Raw genomic sequence first — 20,315 nt, forward strand, 5'->3', positions numbered from 1 at the left:
AAGTTGGTTAGCAACCTTGTCTGTGAGGACTGAATGTTTCCCCTCCCAGGTCTCAGACCTTGGGGCACCAGTTCCCCAGGTGGATGTGCCAGTCCTTATAGCCTGGAAGAGATTAGGAGGAATAAGTCTGATGCATGGGTATTCCAGGCCTCCTGCTCAGTGCAGGGTTGGGGGGGAGGGGAGCGTCTCCCCAGGGCCATCTCCTACAGGGAGAACTCTAAAAAGAGGAATTATCAATTCTCACTTCTGAAAACAACCCCCACCTGAATGTCTTCTTCAGCTGGGGCAAGATAACAGCTAGCTGGGAAGGGCACCTTGCAGGATCCCTGCCCTGCTCCCCTCTAACACACAGCGCTACAGTTCTTTACGAGGAGAGCCAGGTGTGGGGCTGGACAGAGTATCCCAGGAAGGTAGGGCGGGCACAGTCTATACCACATCCCCTTAAAGGCACTTTAGTGCACTACCCCATCTCCAAGGAAATGACATCATCATACCCATCTGACGGATGGTGAATATTGAGGCCATTCATAAAGCTGGTAGGAGTAGACCTGAAAAGAAGACATCTCCCAACTCCTGGGCTAGCAATCTCTCCATCATGTATTGCTTCTGCCTTATATGGGTGAAAAGTGCCCACAGCATCTTTCCAATTCATGACTGTGAAGAAGGGGAGCACAGAAAACTCAAGATACAGAGGTCAAAACCCCTACCACCAGGGAAGAGCAAAAACATCAATGTGCAAGGACAGATAATTCCTCAGTTAGTGCCTCCAAATTCCAGTCCTGCCCTCCAGGGGTTGCCGTGCTCATTAGGAAGGACAGCACCCACATTCCTTGTACCCACAATATGGCCTTCCTCTCCTGCTGTCCAGCCAAACCCAGGAGAGAGTTAAACAGCAGCAGCCCCATATGGCCCCTTCCTCCAAGAGCAAGTTCAAAAGTACTTCAGAACCTTGGCACCCCACCTCCTCACCCAGACTCAGACGTCAAAGGTCACTGAGGAAGCGCCAACCCCAAGAGGAAGGGGCGAGACAACAAATATCCAATGAAATGTCCTTTCCCAAACAAAATGTGGCTCCAGGTGGGCAATGAACTCAGCCCGAAGGCTCTGCACCCCTCTTCCATCCCTTCTATGTCCCCCACCCCTGCCAGTTCAGACCGGCACAATGAGGAAGGGAGCAAAATCACAGAGGCCCCGCCTCCAGACTGGGGCGGCATGCACAGGAGGCAGATTTTGCCTCAGAATCTAAGGGAGCTTAAAAGAGGACCGGATCCGACCCCAAACTGCTGAAAACATCCAGTTCTACTCTCCACCCACCTCCAAAAGTATAATGGCAACCAGATGAACAAGTCTAGCATGGGGAGGGGGCGCGTAAAGGCCCCCAGAGGACAGTGAATTTCCAGAAGGCCACCCTCCCCCCCAAACACCTCCCCTTTTCTTGCCTTTCCCTGAACTCAGCCAACCCCACCCTCCATTGGGGAAACCTGCTTTGAAAAGTTAGCTCTTTGTTCTACAAGCCGGTCTCAAGCTCTGGAGATCTCTGTGAAGCACCCCCCCACCTACCCTATTCCAGCACCCGACCCCGCCCCGCTCCTGCTGAGCGGCCCAACACCGCGAGTTGGCCTCTAATTTGAGGTGGGGGCTGGGAAGCTATGGAGGAGGTCTGCTAGTCTATTAACTGCTGAACCACCAAGGGGGGCTCCAGATCGTCCAAAAACAGGGGTCTCGCAGTGGGGCTAAGATCCTTATCCGCCCAATTCACCAGATGCAATACTCGCCGGCTGATAGCTCCCGCCCCCCTGTCTCCAGGCCAGGAAGCCCCGCCATTCGCAGTGAGAGCGGACGTTTTCGATGGGCCCCCCAGCCTCGCCCCCTCCCCCCCAGGGCCCCGCGCTTCCGCCTACTTGGCGCTCAGGGCGGCGGGGAGAGGGAGCGGCCGTCTCCTCTCACTCTCCCGGCCCTAGGGGGCGGGACTGCACCCCTAACCTTCCCCCAGCCTCCACCCTGGGGCCTGGCTTCCCTACCCCTCTTCCGTCCGCCCAACCCCGTGGCACAGAGCCCACTCTTCTCCAGTAGTGACTAACTGCCACGCGTGGACTCCTTGCCTTGCCTCGGATCTCCTGGTTTCCAAACTGAGGTCTGTCCCCAGAACCCCATGACACCGCCCTCCCTCCATTCTCCCAGGATCGCGAGGATGGGGCTGCATAGACCCGGCCCCCCTCTCTCCTCCCCCAATCCGGAGTACTGCTCAGGGATGGCAAAGACGCGTCTCCCGGTCCCGGGGCTTACCTTGTCCAGACAGTTCACCTTCTCCGTGGGGTACACGATCTTGCCGCACCGGGCGCAGTTGGGATTCATGGCTCCGGGAAAGGCTGGGGCGGGGACGCCCGAGCTTGCGCGCGTCCTCTTAACCCGGAGCGAGCTGGCGGGAGACGGCCGCGGCTGCAACTACACAGGCGTTGGCGACGGCGGCTGGAGCTAGGGAACTGGCCTCCGCCTCCGCCCTCCTTCCCCTAATAAACACAGCGGGGAGGAGGGGCTGCACCGGGGCGGGGACGCGGCGGCAGTGGCGCGCGCGAACAGGCGCGCTCCCCAGGCGACGTGGGGCTGCGCGGGGGCGGATTCCGGGGAGGGCTGCGGGGCCGGGGGTATGCGCTTAGGTGAGTCCCGAGGGTCGCTAGTGCCCCGGCACTCCCAAGCAGGAGGCGCCCTGAAGAGGCGAGCCCAGAGCCCTTCCCGCGCTGGAGGCGGCGCAGAGCGGGTCTGGCTGCACATTTGGGGCGCCCGGGCTGCTGGAGGCGGGCAAACCCCTCGCATCCGTAGAGGGTGGGGTTGGAAGCTCCCTGAACGCCCGATCGGATTCACCAGATTCGGGGACTTTCCTTTGTACCCGTCGGTACCAAGCAAGAACCTGCGGACGGAACGGGAACTCCCCTACCCACCTCAGTTAGCCTCCCTTTCCCCCCGCCCCACATCCTTTCCCACTTTTGTAGGGCGGAACTCGTCCCTCGCGCCTCTTTTCAGCGTCTTGCATCCTGGGCTAATTCTTTTTTCCTCTGCTCCTCTGTCAAGCAGCTTTCCTGTGGTTCCCCGAATTCGAGCACCTTCTGCTTTCTGCTTGGCCCTCTTTCCTCTTTCGTTCCTTTCTCCTTACCTCATTTTCCGACCCTCCTCATAACCGAATCTTAGTACTCAAGGAGCCGTCTCGAAGCGCGCTTGCGGCGCGGGGGTATAGCTCAGTGGTAGAGCATTTGACTGCAGATCAAGAGGTCCCTGGTTCAAATCCGGGTGCCCCCTTGGTGGTTTTTTCCTGTCTTCATCTTGCAGAATTCTTTCTTGACTCTTACTTTTAACATTGGGTCTGAGATTAAAAGAAAACAAAAAACTATTTTCAAAAATTCCTTTCTCATTTTCCAATGTTAGTGAAAAGCTTTCGGTTTTGTTTTGTACCCAGCAGAAGGAAGAAGAATGGATATGCACACAAATCAGGTACAAATCTGCGCGTCACTATTACTGGCGCCAGAGGTGTCTGGATTTCTGTGGCCACGGGTTCTGGGGACAGAAATGACTCCCCTGAATTGGCGTTCCGTTTCCTATGGGGGTGGGTCATGAGAGGGAAACCTACAGACAACAAGCTTTCTCCAACTTCAACTTTATTACCGGTGACATGGACTCCTTCCCTATTGCTTATGACATGGGTAGAGTCAAAGCACTCTGAGAATATTAAAAGGGCCAATGTACACCCATAAATTCATTTTAATTTACAAAAATAAAGTTACATCCTGATGCAAACTGACATAAACTAATGTAGTGGTTCTCCAACTTGAGTGTGCATCAGAATTACCTGGAAGGGTCGTTAGAACACCCCCAGTTTCTGATTCTGTAGGCCTGGACTGGGACTGAGAATTTGCATTTTTAACAAGTTTCCAGGTGATGCTGATGCTGCTAGCCAGGGGATCACACTTCAAAAACCACTAAACTAGTAATACAAGGCTGTTGAGTTTCATAACCTAAAGGTGGGGACAGATGTCTATTGGCTGCGTCACCGACAGTATCACTGTTGGGCCAGAGGAAAACAGTTAAGTATGAAGGAAGTAAGGCATCTCCTATGACTAGGTTTTGCCCAAAAAAAGGAAAAATAAAGGAGATAAGGAGAGGCAGACTGCCTGAGTCAGGGGGCAGCTGCAAAATTTTAAACCCGGAATCTGGTTGTGTCATCCCTCAGGGGCCCAAGGGAATGCTCAAGCGCATTTTTCCCCGCCGGCTCCCATTGCTGTGGGATGCGTCTGGAGGCTGGACATCGAGAATGAGCAGAGAGCACTGCTATCCAGTGTGAAGCCCAGACCAGAGACATAACCAACTTTTCACCCCTTTCCTGGACACCTCAAACTTACCACCTGGAGGTTAGCAGGCCAAAGGCTTGCCTTTGAGCTAATCTGAAGGAGAAAGCTGTCTCTTTTTCACCTATTTTATATCTGTGTATGTCTTGTTAAACTCTGTGATTATAAAAACTTTCTGAACTTGGATTCATTCTCCTAGTCTTCCCGATCAGAGTACGAACTAGGCAAAGTAATATTGCCCCACCCTGACACTCCATTTTTACCCCAAAAGAAAGTATAGTTAGTTTACATTAAACCAATAGGTTTTGAACAGTCTCAGAGACGAGAAGGGTTCATCGCCTTCTCCCTCCCAGTAGAGGTGGACTCCTCGCCACTGAGTGTGGAATACACCCTGTGCGACCGCTGGGGTGGTCTCTACTTTGCAGTTACGGGGGACATATGAAGGAGAAAACTTTTCAGGAGGAATAGACAAAGGGATCTTACAAAGAGTTTTGCATTGAGGGGCAGTGGAATTCTGAGTGACTGAGGAGGTGTGAGGCTAGAGAGGGGGGACTTGGATTTGAGTAGGGGGCAGGCTGGTGTCTGCAGTCAATGCTCTACCACTGAGCTACACCCCTCTGTTGGTGCCTGTTGGGTAAACTATTTTTACGCCAATTCTACATTTTTTTGTACTGAAAATTTTGTTCAAAATTAGTTACTTCTTCCTAGATAATATTAAATTTACTAATGATGAGAAACAAAATTGAAAGACCAACTGAAGACATGGCCCTTTGGAAAACATGTGGACTTAGGTACCAATCTGCCTTTTCTAGCCTCAATTCTTTATCCACAATCCTATTCATCGGTTTACCCTAAGAACTCAGAGAGCAACCTCTTGCTAAATGGATAGGGAATCCCGTCCCCTGGTCTCTCTCAAAATAATACAAACACCAGCTAAAAAGACATCTCCATTGAGAGATTTTTCTCTGGCTATACTGTCTTGTGGTCTCTTTTTTTATGGAGCAACTACTATGTGCCCCGCTCTAGGTGCAGAACATACTTTTAATAGAAAGACACAAAGGTTCTCACTCTCACTGAGTTTAAAATGTATTGGATACAGACTGGAAACAAATACACAAATGAATAAGCAAGGAAATAGCCCAGTAGTCATATGAGAAATACTAAAATAAAATAAAATAAGATGCTGTGTTACAAGGGAGGCTACTTCAGGTTGGAGAAGCATACCTTTCTGAGCAGATGATTCTGGAGTTCAGACCTGAATGGCATGAAAGAGACAGCCCTTTGGTGGGGCCATTCCATATAGAGGAAATGGCTATTGCAAAGGTCCTAGGGCCAGAGTGGCTGGAGGAAGGTGAACAAGGGAAGAGCCATTCAAGAGAGCTGCAGAAGTAGCTCTGTAGAGGGCACTGTAGAGGGCTTTGTAGGCCAAGGTAAGGAGTCTAAATTTTACTCCAGATGGATGAAAAGCCAGCATTGGACAGTTTTGAGCAGAGGGATTTGAAATCATCTCCTGTGGGAAAGATTTATAGAAAGTCAAGAATAAACATAGAGAATGCACACAATAGAATATTATTCAGCCTTAAAAAGAAGGAAATCTTGCAATATGTGACAACATGGCTCATTAGGCTAAGTGAAATAAGCCAATCATAGGACAAATACTGCATTATTCTACCTATATGAGGTATCTAAAACAGTCAAACTCGTCTACAGCCATGCCACCCTGAACATGCCCGATCTCGTCTGATCTTGTCTGATCGAAGAAGCTAAGCAAGGTTGGGCCTGGTTAGTACTTGGATGGGATTCCACCTAGGAATACCAGGTGCTGCAGGCATTAAAAAAATAAAGTAAAAATAAAACAGTCAAACTCATAGAATTAGAGCGTAGAATGGTGGTTGCCAGGGATGAAGAGAGAGAAATGGGGAATTGCTAATCAATGGGTATAAACTTATGATTATGCAAAATGAATAAATTCTAGAGATTTGCTGTACAACCCTGTACCTATAGTAACAATATTGTATTGCACATTTAAAAATCTGTTAAGAGGGCAGATCTCATGTTTAGTGTTCTGAGCACAATAAAATAAAAGAAAAAGAGTGGACACAGAGACAGGTTAGGATTCCCATCACTGCTGCAACAAATTACCACAAACTTATTTGCTGAAGACAACACAAACGTATTATCTTACAGTTCTGGAGGTCAGAATTCCAAAATCAATTTCATTGGGCTAAAATCAAGGTTTTGGCATGCCTGCATTCCTTCTGGTGGTTTTAGGGGAGAATCAGTTTTCCTGACTTTAAGCTTTTGGAGGCCGCCAGCACTTTTTGATTCATGGTCCCTTCCTTTATCTTCAAAACCAGCAAGGTAGCATCTCCTCACCTTCTGGTCTCTGCTTCCACTCTTACATCTCACTGTCTCTGACTCTGATCCTCCTGCCTCCCTTTTCTTAGGACCCTTGTGATTACATTGAGCTCACCCAGATAATCCAAGATAATCTTCGCATCTCAAGATCCTTAACTTAATCACATCTGCAAAGTCCCTTTTATCATGTAAAGTAGCAAATTCACAGGGGGTTTGGGGGGCCTTTATTTAGCAGACCACAGTGGAACAGTAGAGCTGGAGAGGAGTGTCCATATCCAGGTTGACCATGGAAGGGGAGCTACACATTTCCTGAACATTAGATGGCTTGGGGAAGATGAAGGAAAGAGAAAATCAAGAATGATTTTTTTTTTGTCCTCCACTATCTGGATGAGTAGTTGTGGTTTCCTGAGATAAAGAACACTAGGAAAAGGTAAACTTCGCGGGTGCCGAGGGCGAGTGGGGAGGTGAGGTGGGGTGCGGGGTATCAAGAGTTTCTTTTTTAAACTCTTACACAGAAAATAATAGAGTACAGCCTCCTATCCTCATGGATTTCACATTCTAGTATGGGGTCAACACGTTAAATTTGAGGTACCCCATAGACATTTAAGAAGAGATGTTAAGTATGCAGTTGGAGATCCAGTCAATTTTGGAATTCAAGGAGAGGTCCAGGTTGGAGATAACATTTTTGGAGTTGTCAGTGAAAAGTTGGTAGTTGATGAAGGAGGTCATTGATTCCGGAAGTGTGCCAGATTCGGCTCATGATGGTTTATGAGAACTGATGGTTACATTTTCAGGAATTTTTTAAGCCAGTTGACTTCTCTTTGGTAGCTTAAAATAGGCGGGTGGGAGTATTTGCACCTTGGGAAATCAGGACTCAGGAGCCAGTTGTTAGTTATTTACCAGCACATCGCTGCTTCTGACTGATTCTGATCTTCCCCAAAAAGGAAGAGGCAAGCTCTTCAGCTAAGAGAGTGAGGAGATGTATGAAGGTTTGAGACAGGAGAAAGTGTGTGAAATAGTCATTTCGAAGAGTGAGAAAGTGAACCTAATCAGCCAGTGGTATAGGAGTACTAGATAGTCTGCTTGAGATCGCTGGAACGACACAGATTTGTAAGCTTTCCTCCAACAATATCAAGCTGCCTTGAGTACAGCCTTGATTTTACACAATAGTTGAGTTTGGGACTGTAGTTTAGTGAGCAAGTACAACCTAGGGCTTATAGTGAACACTGTGCCAACTACCGTGGGAAATACAGAAAAGAATGCAACACAATCCTGCCCCTCAAGGAACTTACAGTCTAGTTGGAGAAACAAGATATATAGACAAAGGGGAAATAATAACTGACAGTAGAGAAAGCAAATGCCGAGTAACAGAACTGTGGAGACAGGTAGCTGATAGAGACAAATGAAGCATAGACTTTCTTAAAAATTGGTAGTGAGAAAGAAGAAATAAACAGGAAATCATAGCTATAGGAAGGGTTTGTTTGTTTATTTGTTTGTTTGAAGGATTTTTTAATCCAGGGGAAGCCCATTGATATTTGAAGGAGCCAAAGAAGAGAAAGTGACCGAAGACACTGGAGAGAATGTAGACAATGGGGCACTTCTGGTGCAGGAGCAGAGAGGGTCTTGGGAAAGACAAGGGAAGCACTTCCTTTCCCATACAAAGCACTGGGCTAGGGATTCAATGCAGCTCAGGTTGCAAGCAGGCAGGATGGAAATTCGACGTAAAGAATCCCCAGAGATGGAAAAGGCGGTAGTTAATGTAGGAGAGAAATCCCATGGCACACACCCACAGGACCTTCAAGCCTGGGTCAAAGAGGATTTCGCTCTTTTCTTCCACCATTTGGATCCGGACTGTCTGTGCAATCTTCCCTTAGTTCTTTAGTATCATTGTGGGAAACCTGGAGCAGCTGATCATAAACACCAAACTATTGTTAATCACCATAGAGATCTGGTCAGTAAACACTGCAATTACGCTGTAGTCTCATTAACCTGGGCAAAGGGGGTATGGCTCAGGGGTAGAGCATTTGACTGCAGATCAAGAGGTCCCCGGTTCAAATCCGGGTGCCCCCTACCGGTTTCTGTTTTAAGCCTTACCAACTTCAAGTGAATAGGAAAACAAAGTAGTAGGGAAAAACGATAACATTAACCAAAAAAGTATTTTGTCCAATCTACGATGGGTTCTGGAGATACATAGCTTCGTGGATATCACATTCCAGTACTGCTGGGGTAGGTTTTGCAAACAAAAGGGTTACTGTACAAAGTAAAGTCTGTGACATTCCAGATGTTCTGTAGGTCAGTGCTGTGCCTCTCAAGAGTACCTCAAAATGGGGTTCTTGGGATGTCTCTGAGACCCTTCCTGATAGAAAAAAAGAATTGTTTTCATAATACTACATTATTATGTGTGATATATCACAACAAATTAAATGTGGAAATGTGGAAATCCAGCTGTCATTTATTACGCAGATATTAAAGAGTTTTCCAAAAGCATGTAAAGCAAAGCCACTCTTTTCATTAAATTATTTTTGTTTGGGAAAAAGAAGTTATTTTTCAGGCTTATCTTAAATGAATTAACAAGTAATTAAACATTCATAATTTTAATTTTTAATCTGGTAAATGTCAATAGATATAACCTATGAAAAGCAAACACTTTTGAGGATCCTTGACACTTTGTAAAAATGTAAAGTAATCTTCAGATGAAAATATTTGAGAACCACTGCTTAAGTAAAGAGGTGGCTCGGGAGGGAGAATGCTGGGTCTGTGAGATGGCACAGGAAAAAGATAGCATTTGAGGAGAGTTTTAAAGAATAGGTAGCGGATAAAGCAAGAAAGAGTCCAGAAATCCTAAGCAGTTTGGTGTTGGAGCGTGAAGTGTAAGAGCAAGGTGACAGGAGACGAGGCCAGGAAGAATGTTAAGTCATTTCAGGAAAGGCTCAGTGCTAAGAAAGTTGGACTTTATGCTGTAAGCACCAGAGGGCTGACACGGGGGTTTAAGCCACGGAAGGTACAGTCTGACCATTTAGAGACTGTTGCAATATCTTCTAAAAGGCAGACCTTTAGATAGAAAACTTTAGGAAGCAGAGTCAAGTTAGTAGATAGTGATTAGGTCTGGGAACCTGGGGGAAGAGGAGAATCAATTGTGTCCCTTTTATCTGTTTGAGACACTGGTGGTAGCACCAACCAAGAAAATGAATACAGGAAGAAGAGCAGATTTTCTGAGAAAGTTATGATTTCTGTTTTGAACATGTTAGGTTTGAAGTGCCTGTGGGGTAGAGGTGTCCAAATCACCAGTTTCATATGCAGATGCTACTCGACATACAATGCAATTACATCCCAATAAACCCACTATAAGTTGAAAATATCGTTAAATCAAAAACGCATGTAACACTATGTTGTAGAGTATGGTTGTTTACTCTTGTGACTGCATGGCTTACTGGAAGCTGCAGCTCGATGCCACTGCCCCACATCACTAGAGCATCATACTACATATTGCTAGCCCAGGAAAAGATCAAAATTCAAAGTACGGTTTTTACTGAATGCATATCACTTTTGCACCATTGTAAAGTCAAAAAATTATAAGTCAAACCATCATAAGTCTGGGACCGTCTATATTGGCTACAGCTTAGCAGAAATATCTGGGCTGGAGATATAGACTGAGGAGTGATCAGCATATAGATGGTAACTGAAGCTATTGAGTGGGTATGATCACCCACGGAAATACAATGAGACGGTACCATAAGGAAGGAGGAGAGAGCAGTATAGCATAGTGACTTAGAGCCTATGCTGGAATCAGCAAGAATTGGGTGGCATTCCAGCTTTGCTTTTCATGATCTGTGTGATCCTGTACTCATGGCTTAACCCATTGCTCAGTTTTCTCATCTGTAAAATAGGAATAATAATACCTACATTACAGGGTTGTTGGAAGGATCCAAGTAGGAATATTCCTATAAAATGGTTTAACTCAATGACTGGCACATATTAACACCCTATAAATAGTAACTTCTATTATTATTAGCATCATGGAAATCATGAATGAAGAGTGTTAAGAAAATGGGATAGAGTCACTGAGCTGCCGCACAGGACCCAGCGGTCTCCCCCTTGAGCCCCCTTGCTTCCTGATGCTTTGTCCCCACTGCCTGCCTTCTCCCATAGCCACCTTTCTTGGGCCTTTTCCACCAAGGAAAAGGAGTTGTATCGTATGTCCACTATCCAGAACCTCCACTCTTTCGACCCCTTTGCTGATGCAAATAAAGGTGATATCCTGCTTCCTGTTGTCACTAAGGATTCTATCCATATAAAAATTCAACAGAGAAATAGCAAGAAGATCCTTACTACTGATCCTTACTACTGCTGATATTACAATAAAAAGAAACTAATGAGGGCATTTAAGAAGAAATTTGCCTGCAATGGTACTGTAACTAAGCATGCAGAATATGGAGAATTAATTCAGCTACAGCATGACCAGCGCAAGAACATATGCCAGTTTCTCATAGAGACTGGACTGGCTATGGATGACCAGTTGAAGGTTCATGGATTTTAAGTGCTTTGGGCTCACCAAAGCTTAAGTGAGGATTTCCTTGCAATGAGTAGAATTTTCCTTCTGTTCCTTGCCAAAAGTTTAAAAAACTCACAGCTTATGTAATGCAACCATTTGGGGTCTGCTTTTACCACTGGACCAGTGTAACTTTTTCATGCAATAAACAGAAAAGAAACATGCTGTCTAGTCTTGAAGCCCCTCATTTAAACAGAGGTCAAGCAGTAGGTGCCTGGTAGTGCCCAGCCTGAAACAAAGCAATAACATGATGTTTTGGCAAGCCCAGAGCCCCAAGGTCACAGATGGCTGTGTCTAGCCAGAAGCTCCTCTGCTCTGTATCTACAGTTTCCTTCCTTAAGAGAATATCACTACCTGAACAGCCTCCGGTGAAGCTGAGAGGAGAGAGGATGGGGTAAGGCAGCAACGGCAGCTATACCACTAAAAGGAGACTTTGGTAGTCAAAGATCCCTTGGTGTTTCCAAACTGACCAGGCGGGTGGAGCTTCAGGCAGTCACCTTCCATCTAATGAGGTGAAAGGATATCTGGCTTGCCATCAAGGTCTTTTTGACCAAACATATCCTAGCTAATCGATGTCCAAACACCAGAATGTGAGGCCAACCTTCTACCAGAGTTAAACTTTTGACAAGGGAACAAATTTCAAACTGATGTGTCAGTCATGTAGCTAGCTGTAGAGCTTGCAACTTACTAGCAAGAACTACCCAACACCATGTGATTTTTTTTTCTCTTCGGTTTTAATGTTATGTAATGTATTTAAACATTTATGTAACTAAAACGTGTTTTCAGAAACAAACAAACAAAAAAGATGAGAATAGTCCCAGTGTGAAATGCTGTGAGGTCAAGTTAAATAAAGACTGAGGAGTGTCCTTGGATTTTTTAAAACAAGTAGGTCATGGTGACCTTTCTCATATAACTTCAGTATATATAATTTCGAGTATAATTTCAATCAAGTAATGAGAATATAAACAGGGCTTCAAGGAATGTGCGAATGCAGGAAATGAAGTAGAGACTGATCATTTCCCAGAACTTTGGTTTTCACAGACTATTGAAATTACCAAAAAAAAAAAAAGTGGCATTAGGATTTAAAGGAATATTTTTAACACCAAAAAAGATGAAAAAGCATAATTCCAGAAAAAAACAAGCAGTCCTTTAAATTTAGGAAATGCAGCTTTATAGGAAACACTACATTTTCCAAATATGTCTAATTTTGCCATAGATAAATGAAAACTTCTTTACACAAGGATGCTAGCATATAAAACCATTGAGGTAAACTTCATTTGTTCAGCGACCATTCAACATGTATTTATTGAGCCAGCTCCTATGCTAAGTGCTAGGGACATGCTGTTAAACAAAAAGGGCATGGACCCACCCCTTCGGAGCGTATAGACTAGTTACAGGCTAGTTATAGACTAGTTGGGGTATCATTCAACAAATAATCATCATATATATATTTTTATTGTAATATATAGAATGAAAGAAAAATACAGTATTTTGAGAGAGCTTGTAACAGGGGGACCTGACCTAGTATGAGGGTCGGGGCAGATTTCCCTAAGAAAACCATTTAAACTGAGACCTAAAAAATCAGTAGACATAAAATACATGCTGAGGGTAGGCAGGGTAGACTATTCCAAGCATGTGTGAGTCCTATGGGTATTCAGGAGCATGGACAGTATCTGGGACTAAAAAGCCAACCCTGAAGAGCAAGAGAGTGCATGGTGCAAGAAGAAGTTGACAAGGTAGAAGGATGCCAGACCAGGGCATAGTAGGCCATGATATGGACTTTGATTCTAAAAGCAAAAGAAATCATTGGAGGATTTTCAGGAGAGTGACCACAATATTTATATTTCTAGGAAATTATCCTGGCCGTTACATGAAGAGTGAGTGGATGGAGGAGAGAGAAATAGAGGCCAGGAGATACGTTCGGAGGCTTCAGAAGTAGTTTAGGCAAGAGATGGAGGTGGCTTGAACCAGAGTGGTAGTAGAAGAGATGGAGGAAGTTGGTAGATTTGAGAGACATTTAGAAAGCAAGCTGAAAAGAACTTGAACAGGAGTCTCAGATGAACACCTGGATGAATGGTGGTTCTATTTATAGAGAGAGACAAATTTGGTAAAGAAGTCAAATATTCAGAAATGCTTTGAATTTGGTTTTAAGAATTGAAGGAAAAAGAAAAATTGGTAGCTAGAGAAGCTGGCAGGATCAGGTAAAGGCATTTTAAGAGTGTTAAGAGAGATTTATAAATTTATAGATTTATAGATTTCTTAATGTTGAAGTGCCCCAGAGCTTAGTCTATTGTCTCTTTTACCCTTCTTTGTGATATTGTCTTCTATCTAAATATACCTATATGCTAACTCCCAATTTTATCTCTCCTCTCCAGAATTCCAGGGTACTATGTCCAACTTGCTATTTGAATCTCATTTTGTTGAGATCTAACAACTAACTCTAACATGGCCAAAATTAAACATCTAACTCAACATGGCCAAAATTAAACTCCTACTCTTACTCCCCAAACCTGTTCCTCTCATAGCTTTCCTCATCTTGTTTGATGGCAATACCATCTTCCACTTGCTCAGACCCAAAGCGTTGGGGACATTTTGACTCCTCTCCTTCTTTCACATCTCCCATATACATCCAGAATCTGCTCACATCACATTACCTCTACTGCTACCACTCAAGTCCAAAACACTGTAATTTCTCCCCTGCGTTACTGCAAGAGCTTCCTAACAGATCTCCTTACTTGTATCTTACTTGTGTTCCCTCCCACGGTCTAGTCTTAACTAGAGTGATCCTTCTGACACATTAGTCAGATCATGTTTAAGACAGAGAAATGCTTCCCCATTTCAGTCTATAAATGCCAAGTCCATAATTGTATACAAAACTCTACATGACAGGATTCCATTACTTCTGACCTTCTAACCTTGTGTGTTATTTCTCTTCCTCTCACTTACTCTGCCCAGTCACACCTGGCTTCCGCACTGGTCCCTGTATTGTTCAGGCATGCTCCAGCCTCAGCACCTTTTATTGGCTGATGACTCTCTGGACCGCTTTTCTTCAGACACTAGTGTTGTTAACTCCCTCACCTTAAAATCTTTGCTGTAATGTTAATTTGCTCTAATGTCTAATGTCTTCCATGAAGCCCACACTGACCATTCTATTTTATTTTATTTTAAACACCTACAGCACCTGGTATTCCAAGGTGATCTTCCATTCAAGTACTAACCAGGCCCGACACTACTTAGCTTCCGAGGTCAGATGAGATAGGGCATGTTCAGGGTGGCATGTCCGTAGACCTGACTATTCTGTTTTAAATTGCAATCTGCCCTACCTCCCACTTTCTGATCCCTCTTACCTTGTTCAACTTTTATTTTTCAAAATACTTATCACCATCTAACATACTATATACCTCAATTATTATATCTATTATTTAATATCTAATATCCACCTTCATTGCCACTCTAGCAGAGGAGTTCCATAAGGGCAAAGAGCTTTGATTTGTTTTGTTCCTTAATGTAACCTAATGTATGCCCAAGACAGCATTTGGCATCATGTAGGCGCTCAATTAATACGTACATGAATATATTGACACAAGGAAAGAAACCAAAAGAATGGTGGAGGTTGAAGCTGGGAAAGGGGTAACAAAGCAAGGTATCTTAAATACAGATGCATTTGGGAACAGGCATACATATATGGAATTATCTGTAGTGCTAGAATGGCACTTCTCAATTACATCACATTCTAATGACACCATTCAGTGCTCTTTCTCTTTTGCTCTCCCACGCCCTGTGCTCTTTGGGGACCTCCACATAGCACAGATGTTTTAACTCATTTCTCAATCTCTAGTATCCAGCGAGGTCCCTGGCACTAAGTTCTCAAAAGAGGTTGTTGGGTAAATTAACAACCAAGGCGCCAGTGTTCCCAACTACTTTCAGGCTCGTAAGGAGGAGTCTTAAGGTCTCATTCGCTTCTGCAGCGCTCAACCCTATCACCGTCCAGCTCCAGCACTTACCACGTAATAAGACGGCGCCCTATGAAGCGCGTTGAGCAAACTCCAGGTCACGTGACGAGGGTGGGCGGGGCGGCAACGTTCATATCCCAGCATCCTTTGTTCCTACTTCCTTTTTGTCCTTTTCCGGTGCTCAAGATGTCGAAGCGAGGTGAGGTTTGGTTCTGGGGGATCTTTCGCCATCTGCCGTGCGGTGGCTGCTGGCCTCGCAAGGAGCGGTGGCCATGGGCAGCTGGGACGGTTTACTCTCCTCCGGGCCGGAGAGGGTGAGGAGGGACACCACGAGGGCTCAGGAAGGGCCCTCGAAAGTGGCGGTGGGGAGCCCTGGAGAGCTGAGCCGGCAGAATCCGGACATGATTCTAAATCGAACACCGTAGTATCGCTCCGCGCCTAGCGCTGCAGTAGTGTGGTGGAAGTTGGACTGGTACGGGACTTGTGCGGTTCCCGCCTTGCAGGAAGAACTCCGTGTTGCAAAAGTTCGAGCCAGGTCCCTTAATCTAAACGTAAGGGTGGTAATAGTGAGGAATAGCTGTTTGACATGAGAACTGGGTGGCACATGGGGAGGGAGTAGGTGGATTCCTAGAGCGAGCAAATGTATAATGTACCGTTTCCGAAAGTATATGCGAATGAACTTGTAGTTTGAGAATGTGAAGGGAATTCTGAACCACGACTGGACAGTGACCTCTCCTGTTTCTTCTACCCACAGGACGTGGTGGGTCCTCTGGTGCGAAATTCCGGATTTCTCTGGGCCTTCCGGTAGGAGCCGTAATCAACTGTGCTGACAATACAGGTGAGACCTTCGGCTGCACCCTGCCAAACTCCCCCTTTTAAAAGCACTCATTGGGCCTTTTACCAGTGACCCACTGAGCCGTCAAGAAAGGGCAAAGTAAAACACTGCTTTTGGGTGAAGTGGCAGCATGTTGTGTTGTTTCGCTTCAATCAGTAGTGTGACAAGGTGTCCCACCTTAGGAGGAGCGAGTGTGAGTGGAGGGAGAGGCTTTGGAAATGTTGAGGAAATATTACACTGCAGAAATGCCTAATAGGCCCTCAAAAAAGTCATTTTTGTTTACATCTTTTCATAGGAGCCAAAAATTTGTATATTATCTCTGTGAAGGGGATAAAGGGAAGACTGAACAGACTTCCTGCTGCTGGTGTGGGTGACATGGTGATGGCCACAGTCAAGAAGGGCAAACCAGAGCTCAGAAAGAAAGGTGAGTAGAGAAACCCAAACCCTCCTTACCTCTTGATGGACAGTTGAAGACTTCTCCCATTATTGGAAAATGGAACAATAATTTTACTATTCTCAAGACCTCTTAAAGCTTAATTTCCTTTGAGAGGCAGTGTGAGATAAATATCTGCAATTGAGGTTCTGCTCTTGCTGTCTTAGAGACCATTCTCTACCCTATCTGGTTTTACTGTATTTCTTCTTCCCGTTGGCTCTTTAAATGTAGTTGCCACACTGAAGCCAGATTTCATCTCTTAAAAAAAATATAAGTCTTGTCACTTCTTTATTTAAATTCGTCATTGGCTTCCAATGTAAGCCACCCCCAGCCCCGCACATCTTTACTCTGCCACCTCACATACCTACCCCTATGGAAACCAGCCCTGTCTTGTGTGACATTTAGGGTTGTCTTTTTCACTTGAGGTCTTTAGTTCATTGCCGGGTTCTTGGCTACAAATGAACACGGTGGTACTTAGTAAATAAAGTGTTTTGATAGGTGGTTTAGTGCTCAGCCAGGTGAGATCACAGCTTTAAGACTTGATGTCACTTTGGGCAAGTTTTCTTTTCAAGTACAGAATAACAGATGGTATTCTTCTTTACAGCAGTTTCTTTTTTTCTGTAGGATTAACTCAAGATTATTACTTGTCAGGTTTGGCAAGTTTGCTTCTAAACCTCTATGATAGAAACTAAAACAGGGAGCTGCTCATTACTTAATCATGCGCTACTCCCCCAAAGATTTCCCCATAGATATATGAATTAAAGGGGGAGGCCTTATAGCCCTTCTGACCTGTAATGTCTTGTCTGGCTGTAGAGCTTGTTCTGATGCTTGGCGCACATTAATTTTTCAGCTCCTGAACTTTTCTCCTGTGCCTGCTTAGTCTGTCTGCCCTGGGATAGCTTGCTCTTCCTGAGAAGTCCTAGCCGTCTCTTAGAAATGCGATGGCTCTCAGCCACATGTGGCAGTTACTCCTTATAGGCCTACATATTAACCCCACCCCTCTTTTTAGCATTTTGGTCAGAAATCTTAACTTTGTTTACCTTTAACATCCTCTTGAGGGCTTGGTAGGCAAGGAGTAAGTAGCATGTGGTTAAGCATTGATTAGTCAATATGTAGATTGGGATCTGCATGCAACTGGACAGGACAGGCTTTCCTCTTAGAACATTTGCTGGGTCTGATCTGGCCTGGGGAGCAGTCAAGGGAAGAGCAGAGTAATTGGTTATCACTGTGGGTTAGATAACAGGGTGTGCTATAGTTTATAAGTAGATGAGGTTCTACCAGAGGAGGCTCTCAGTAAACATTAGTTACCTATCGGTGTGTATCCTTGTTAAAAACTTGATCAGAAGCTGTCTACCTACATAGATAATACTTGGCTCAAAGATAGCCAAGCTCCCTGTACTTTCCACTGTCTGATCTCGAATGTGGAAATAGTAACTGTTATCCTTATTTTACAAGAGAAAATTTAAACTCCATAAGATTAATTTGTTCAAGGTCTCTAAGCTAGTATCAGTCAAGATTTAATCCCAGGTGTGTCTGACTCTAGTTCTTTCAAGTGCAGTGCATGTTTTGTTTTGAAGGTCTGGAAAAGTGTTCACTTTAGTGCACGTAGGTTTTTAAAAGTTACTTAGGACTCTGGAAAATGGTTCCTTAAAAAGTTAAACATAGTTAATTACACAGTAAATACAAGTTGAATTTTAATTACCCAACTCTTAGACCTCCGAGAGATGATTGTTAATATCTTGTATATCTTTCCTGATTTCTGTGCAAAAAAAAAAAACTTGTAAATTTTTCGATGTAAATGAGACATCTAAAATACAGGTGATTGTCCTGTATTTTAAAAAAATTGCAGATACGCATGATCATCTTAGATGCTTCTATTCTGTGCGTCTGTCATGCAGTATTTATTAATCCCACATTTTCACATATGAGATAACGTAGCGTGTATGGTCAAGATCCTGGAAATACTCGAAGTGTGTGTGTACATATGCACCCTAACAGTTACAGGGTTTTTTGGTGGGTAAATTGGTGTGTGAGTTCATATTTGTAAGACCTGAAGCATGGAACATAGTTAATTTTGACAAATTCTTGGAAGCAGTAATTTTTAGATAAAAGTATGAACTTGGAAGTTTTGATATACTGGGATGGAATAGTTCCTAATGAGTTAACAGCTTGGTCTCTGCTCATTCAATCTGGGGGATAGGAGAGCATTCCTTGTTCTGTGATACTGTGATCTTAACAGTACCCATCTCTTGGCTTAAGTGGGAAAAAGTATGGAAAGTGCTTAGCAAATTTCCTGCTTATATTCTGTCCAAATAGGAAATGTTGGGAGACTAGACAGCATGTAAACTGCTTTCTTGTAATGGCACTGGGACCTGACAAGATTAATGACTGCTGTCTTTTTTTTCCCCTCTTAGTACATCCAGCGGTGGTAATTCGACAACGAAAGTCATACCGGAGAAAAGATGGCGTGTTTCTTTATTTTGAAGATAACGCAGGGGTCATCGTAAACAATAAAGGCGAAATGAAAGGTCAGAAAAAGTCCACATTGTTCCCTAGATCTTTGAGATTGGATGATTTAACTTTTGGGCTATGAGTACAACAGGCAAAGGACCTTCTGATCTTATCCATCTCATCATTCTTTTATGCAGGTTCTGCCATCACAGGACCAGTTGCAAAGGAGTGTGCAGATTTGTGGCCCAGGATTGCATCCAATGCTGGCAGCATTGCATGATTCTTTGGCGTATTTGTAAAAAAATAAAAATTATTTGTTCCCGTCGCTTGCCTTCCTGTTCATTTTTACATGTCAATCTTCTTGACACACCTAACCCTTCTTTGTAAAACGAAACTAAGTGCAAACTTCTGTGGGCATGTATTAAAAAAAGATAAACAGTTTGTGCACTTTAGTGAGTGCATACAGGACTTTTGAGACTTTTCCAGTTGCTGCTATAAAAGCTTTAGTTATTTGGGTTTGCAGTCTCTGAAATAAATTGCAAGTACTGCTTGATGACAGATTACCCCAGGTAACTGCCCTGCAGATAGAAAGCTATTTGAGATGAGGTACAGTGTCAGGTCAGATCCTAGACACACTCATGGAGTCCAAGGATTGATGTGAGTAAAAACCAAGTATACACATGTATGTATGCACACTTGGAGTTACAGACTTTGGGGTAAATTCACACATGTTTGAGTAGATTTGTAAAACCTAGCACATGATAATTACCATATAAATTTGCTCTTGTGGAAGATTAATATCTGCAGGTTTTGTTTTGACAGGATGGCCACATAACCTGCCAATCCCTAGTTTGACAAAAGGAGATGATTATGCTATGCTAGTATAATAGGCATAAATCCTGCCCGATTCTGCCTGAAGGTATTGAATATTGAGCTTTTCTTACCAAAATGTACAAGTTGCTCTAAGTGATATTCAAGGTCTGGGAAAAATGGTTTGGATCAGTAGTCTAGCCTAGAGATGATGGAATAGACTTTATAAAATTTATTCAATTATATTTCACATACAACGTATAGTGTCAAAAAATAGATTTAAGTTCATGTTTATGTGTCTAGTATCAAAATAGTCTTAAATGTTATCTGTAAGTTGAGTATAATGCAAGGCTGAAAATTAGCATGCGGACACTAGCACATAGTCATTTTGTGAGATGACTACTGTTGTCCAAGATGAGGAACAGAATGCACCAGAACTAGAAGTGATTCTCAACTAGAGTCAAAAAATGTTTCCAGGCCATATCCCAGACAAATTTGAGTCACTATGGAGGTGGGGCTCAGACATCAGTACTTTAAAACTGCTCATGTTTCCAAGGTGCAGCCAAGAGTGAAAATCAGTACTTTAGAC

General features: G+C 44.1%; 2 protein-coding genes, 3 non-coding genes and 2 pseudogenes across 5 annotated transcripts in view; 5 read left to right on the top strand and 2 right to left on the bottom strand.

Moving 5' to 3' along the window:
- LASP1 (LIM and SH3 protein 1) overlaps nucleotides 1-2,485 on the bottom strand; it is a 36,544-nt gene extending 34,059 nt beyond the window's left edge. The window contains exon 1 of the mRNA XM_039873641.1: nucleotides 2,287-2,485. Coding sequence (XP_039729575.1) covers nucleotides 2,287-2,355 — 69 coding nt within the window. The 5' untranslated portion in view covers nucleotides 2,356-2,485. The remainder of the gene's footprint in view (nucleotides 1-2,286) is intronic.
- A 737-nt stretch (nucleotides 2,486-3,222) lies between these two features.
- TRNAC-GCA (transfer RNA cysteine (anticodon GCA)) lies at nucleotides 3,223-3,294 on the top strand. Its single transcript has one exon. It is a non-coding gene; the product is annotated as a tRNA-Cys (tRNA).
- A 5,399-nt stretch (nucleotides 3,295-8,693) lies between these two features.
- Nucleotides 8,694-8,765, top strand: TRNAC-GCA (transfer RNA cysteine (anticodon GCA)). The gene has a single exon. It is a non-coding gene; the product is annotated as a tRNA-Cys (tRNA).
- Nucleotides 8,766-10,889: 2,124 nt separating this feature from the next.
- Nucleotides 10,890-11,232, top strand: LOC120611213 (eukaryotic translation initiation factor 1-like; annotated as a pseudogene).
- Nucleotides 11,233-14,413: 3,181 nt separating this feature from the next.
- On the bottom strand, nucleotides 14,414-14,532 carry LOC120611317 (uncharacterized; annotated as a pseudogene).
- A 727-nt stretch (nucleotides 14,533-15,259) lies between these two features.
- On the top strand, nucleotides 15,260-19,241 carry RPL23 (ribosomal protein L23). Its single transcript, XM_039873643.1, has 5 exons — nucleotides 15,260-15,396; nucleotides 15,952-16,035; nucleotides 16,328-16,456; nucleotides 18,880-18,993; nucleotides 19,114-19,241. The coding sequence occupies exons 1-5, from the start codon at nucleotides 15,270-15,272 to the stop codon at nucleotides 19,194-19,196; spliced, it is 537 nt and encodes a 178-aa protein (XP_039729577.1). The 5' UTR covers nucleotides 15,260-15,269; the 3' UTR covers nucleotides 19,197-19,241.
- Nucleotides 16,067-16,201, top strand: LOC120611336 (small nucleolar RNA SNORA21). Its single transcript, XR_005655132.1, has one exon. It is a non-coding gene; the product is annotated as a small nucleolar RNA SNORA21 (small nucleolar RNA).
- Nucleotides 19,242-20,315: the final 1,074 nt, after the last annotated feature.

The sequence above is a fragment of the Pteropus medius genome, unplaced genomic scaffold (assembly GCF_902729225.1).
Source record: "Pteropus medius unplaced genomic scaffold, Ma_sr-lr_union100, whole genome shotgun sequence".
Lineage (NCBI taxonomy): Eukaryota > Metazoa > Chordata > Mammalia > Chiroptera > Pteropodidae > Pteropus > Pteropus medius.

Excerpts from the sequence above, each read along its gene's own strand:
- RPL23 (XM_039873643.1), top strand. The coding sequence starts at position 15,270 with ATGAAGCGCGTTGAGCAAACTCCAGGTCACGTGACGAGGGTGGGCGGG. Across the intron at positions 15,397-15,951 it reads GCTCAAGATGTCGAAGCGAG|GACGTGGTGGGTCCTCTGGT; the intron begins GTGAGGTTTGGT and ends TTCTACCCACAG. Across the intron at positions 16,457-18,879 it reads ACCAGAGCTCAGAAAGAAAG|TACATCCAGCGGTGGTAATT; the intron begins GTGAGTAGAGAA and ends TTCCCCTCTTAG.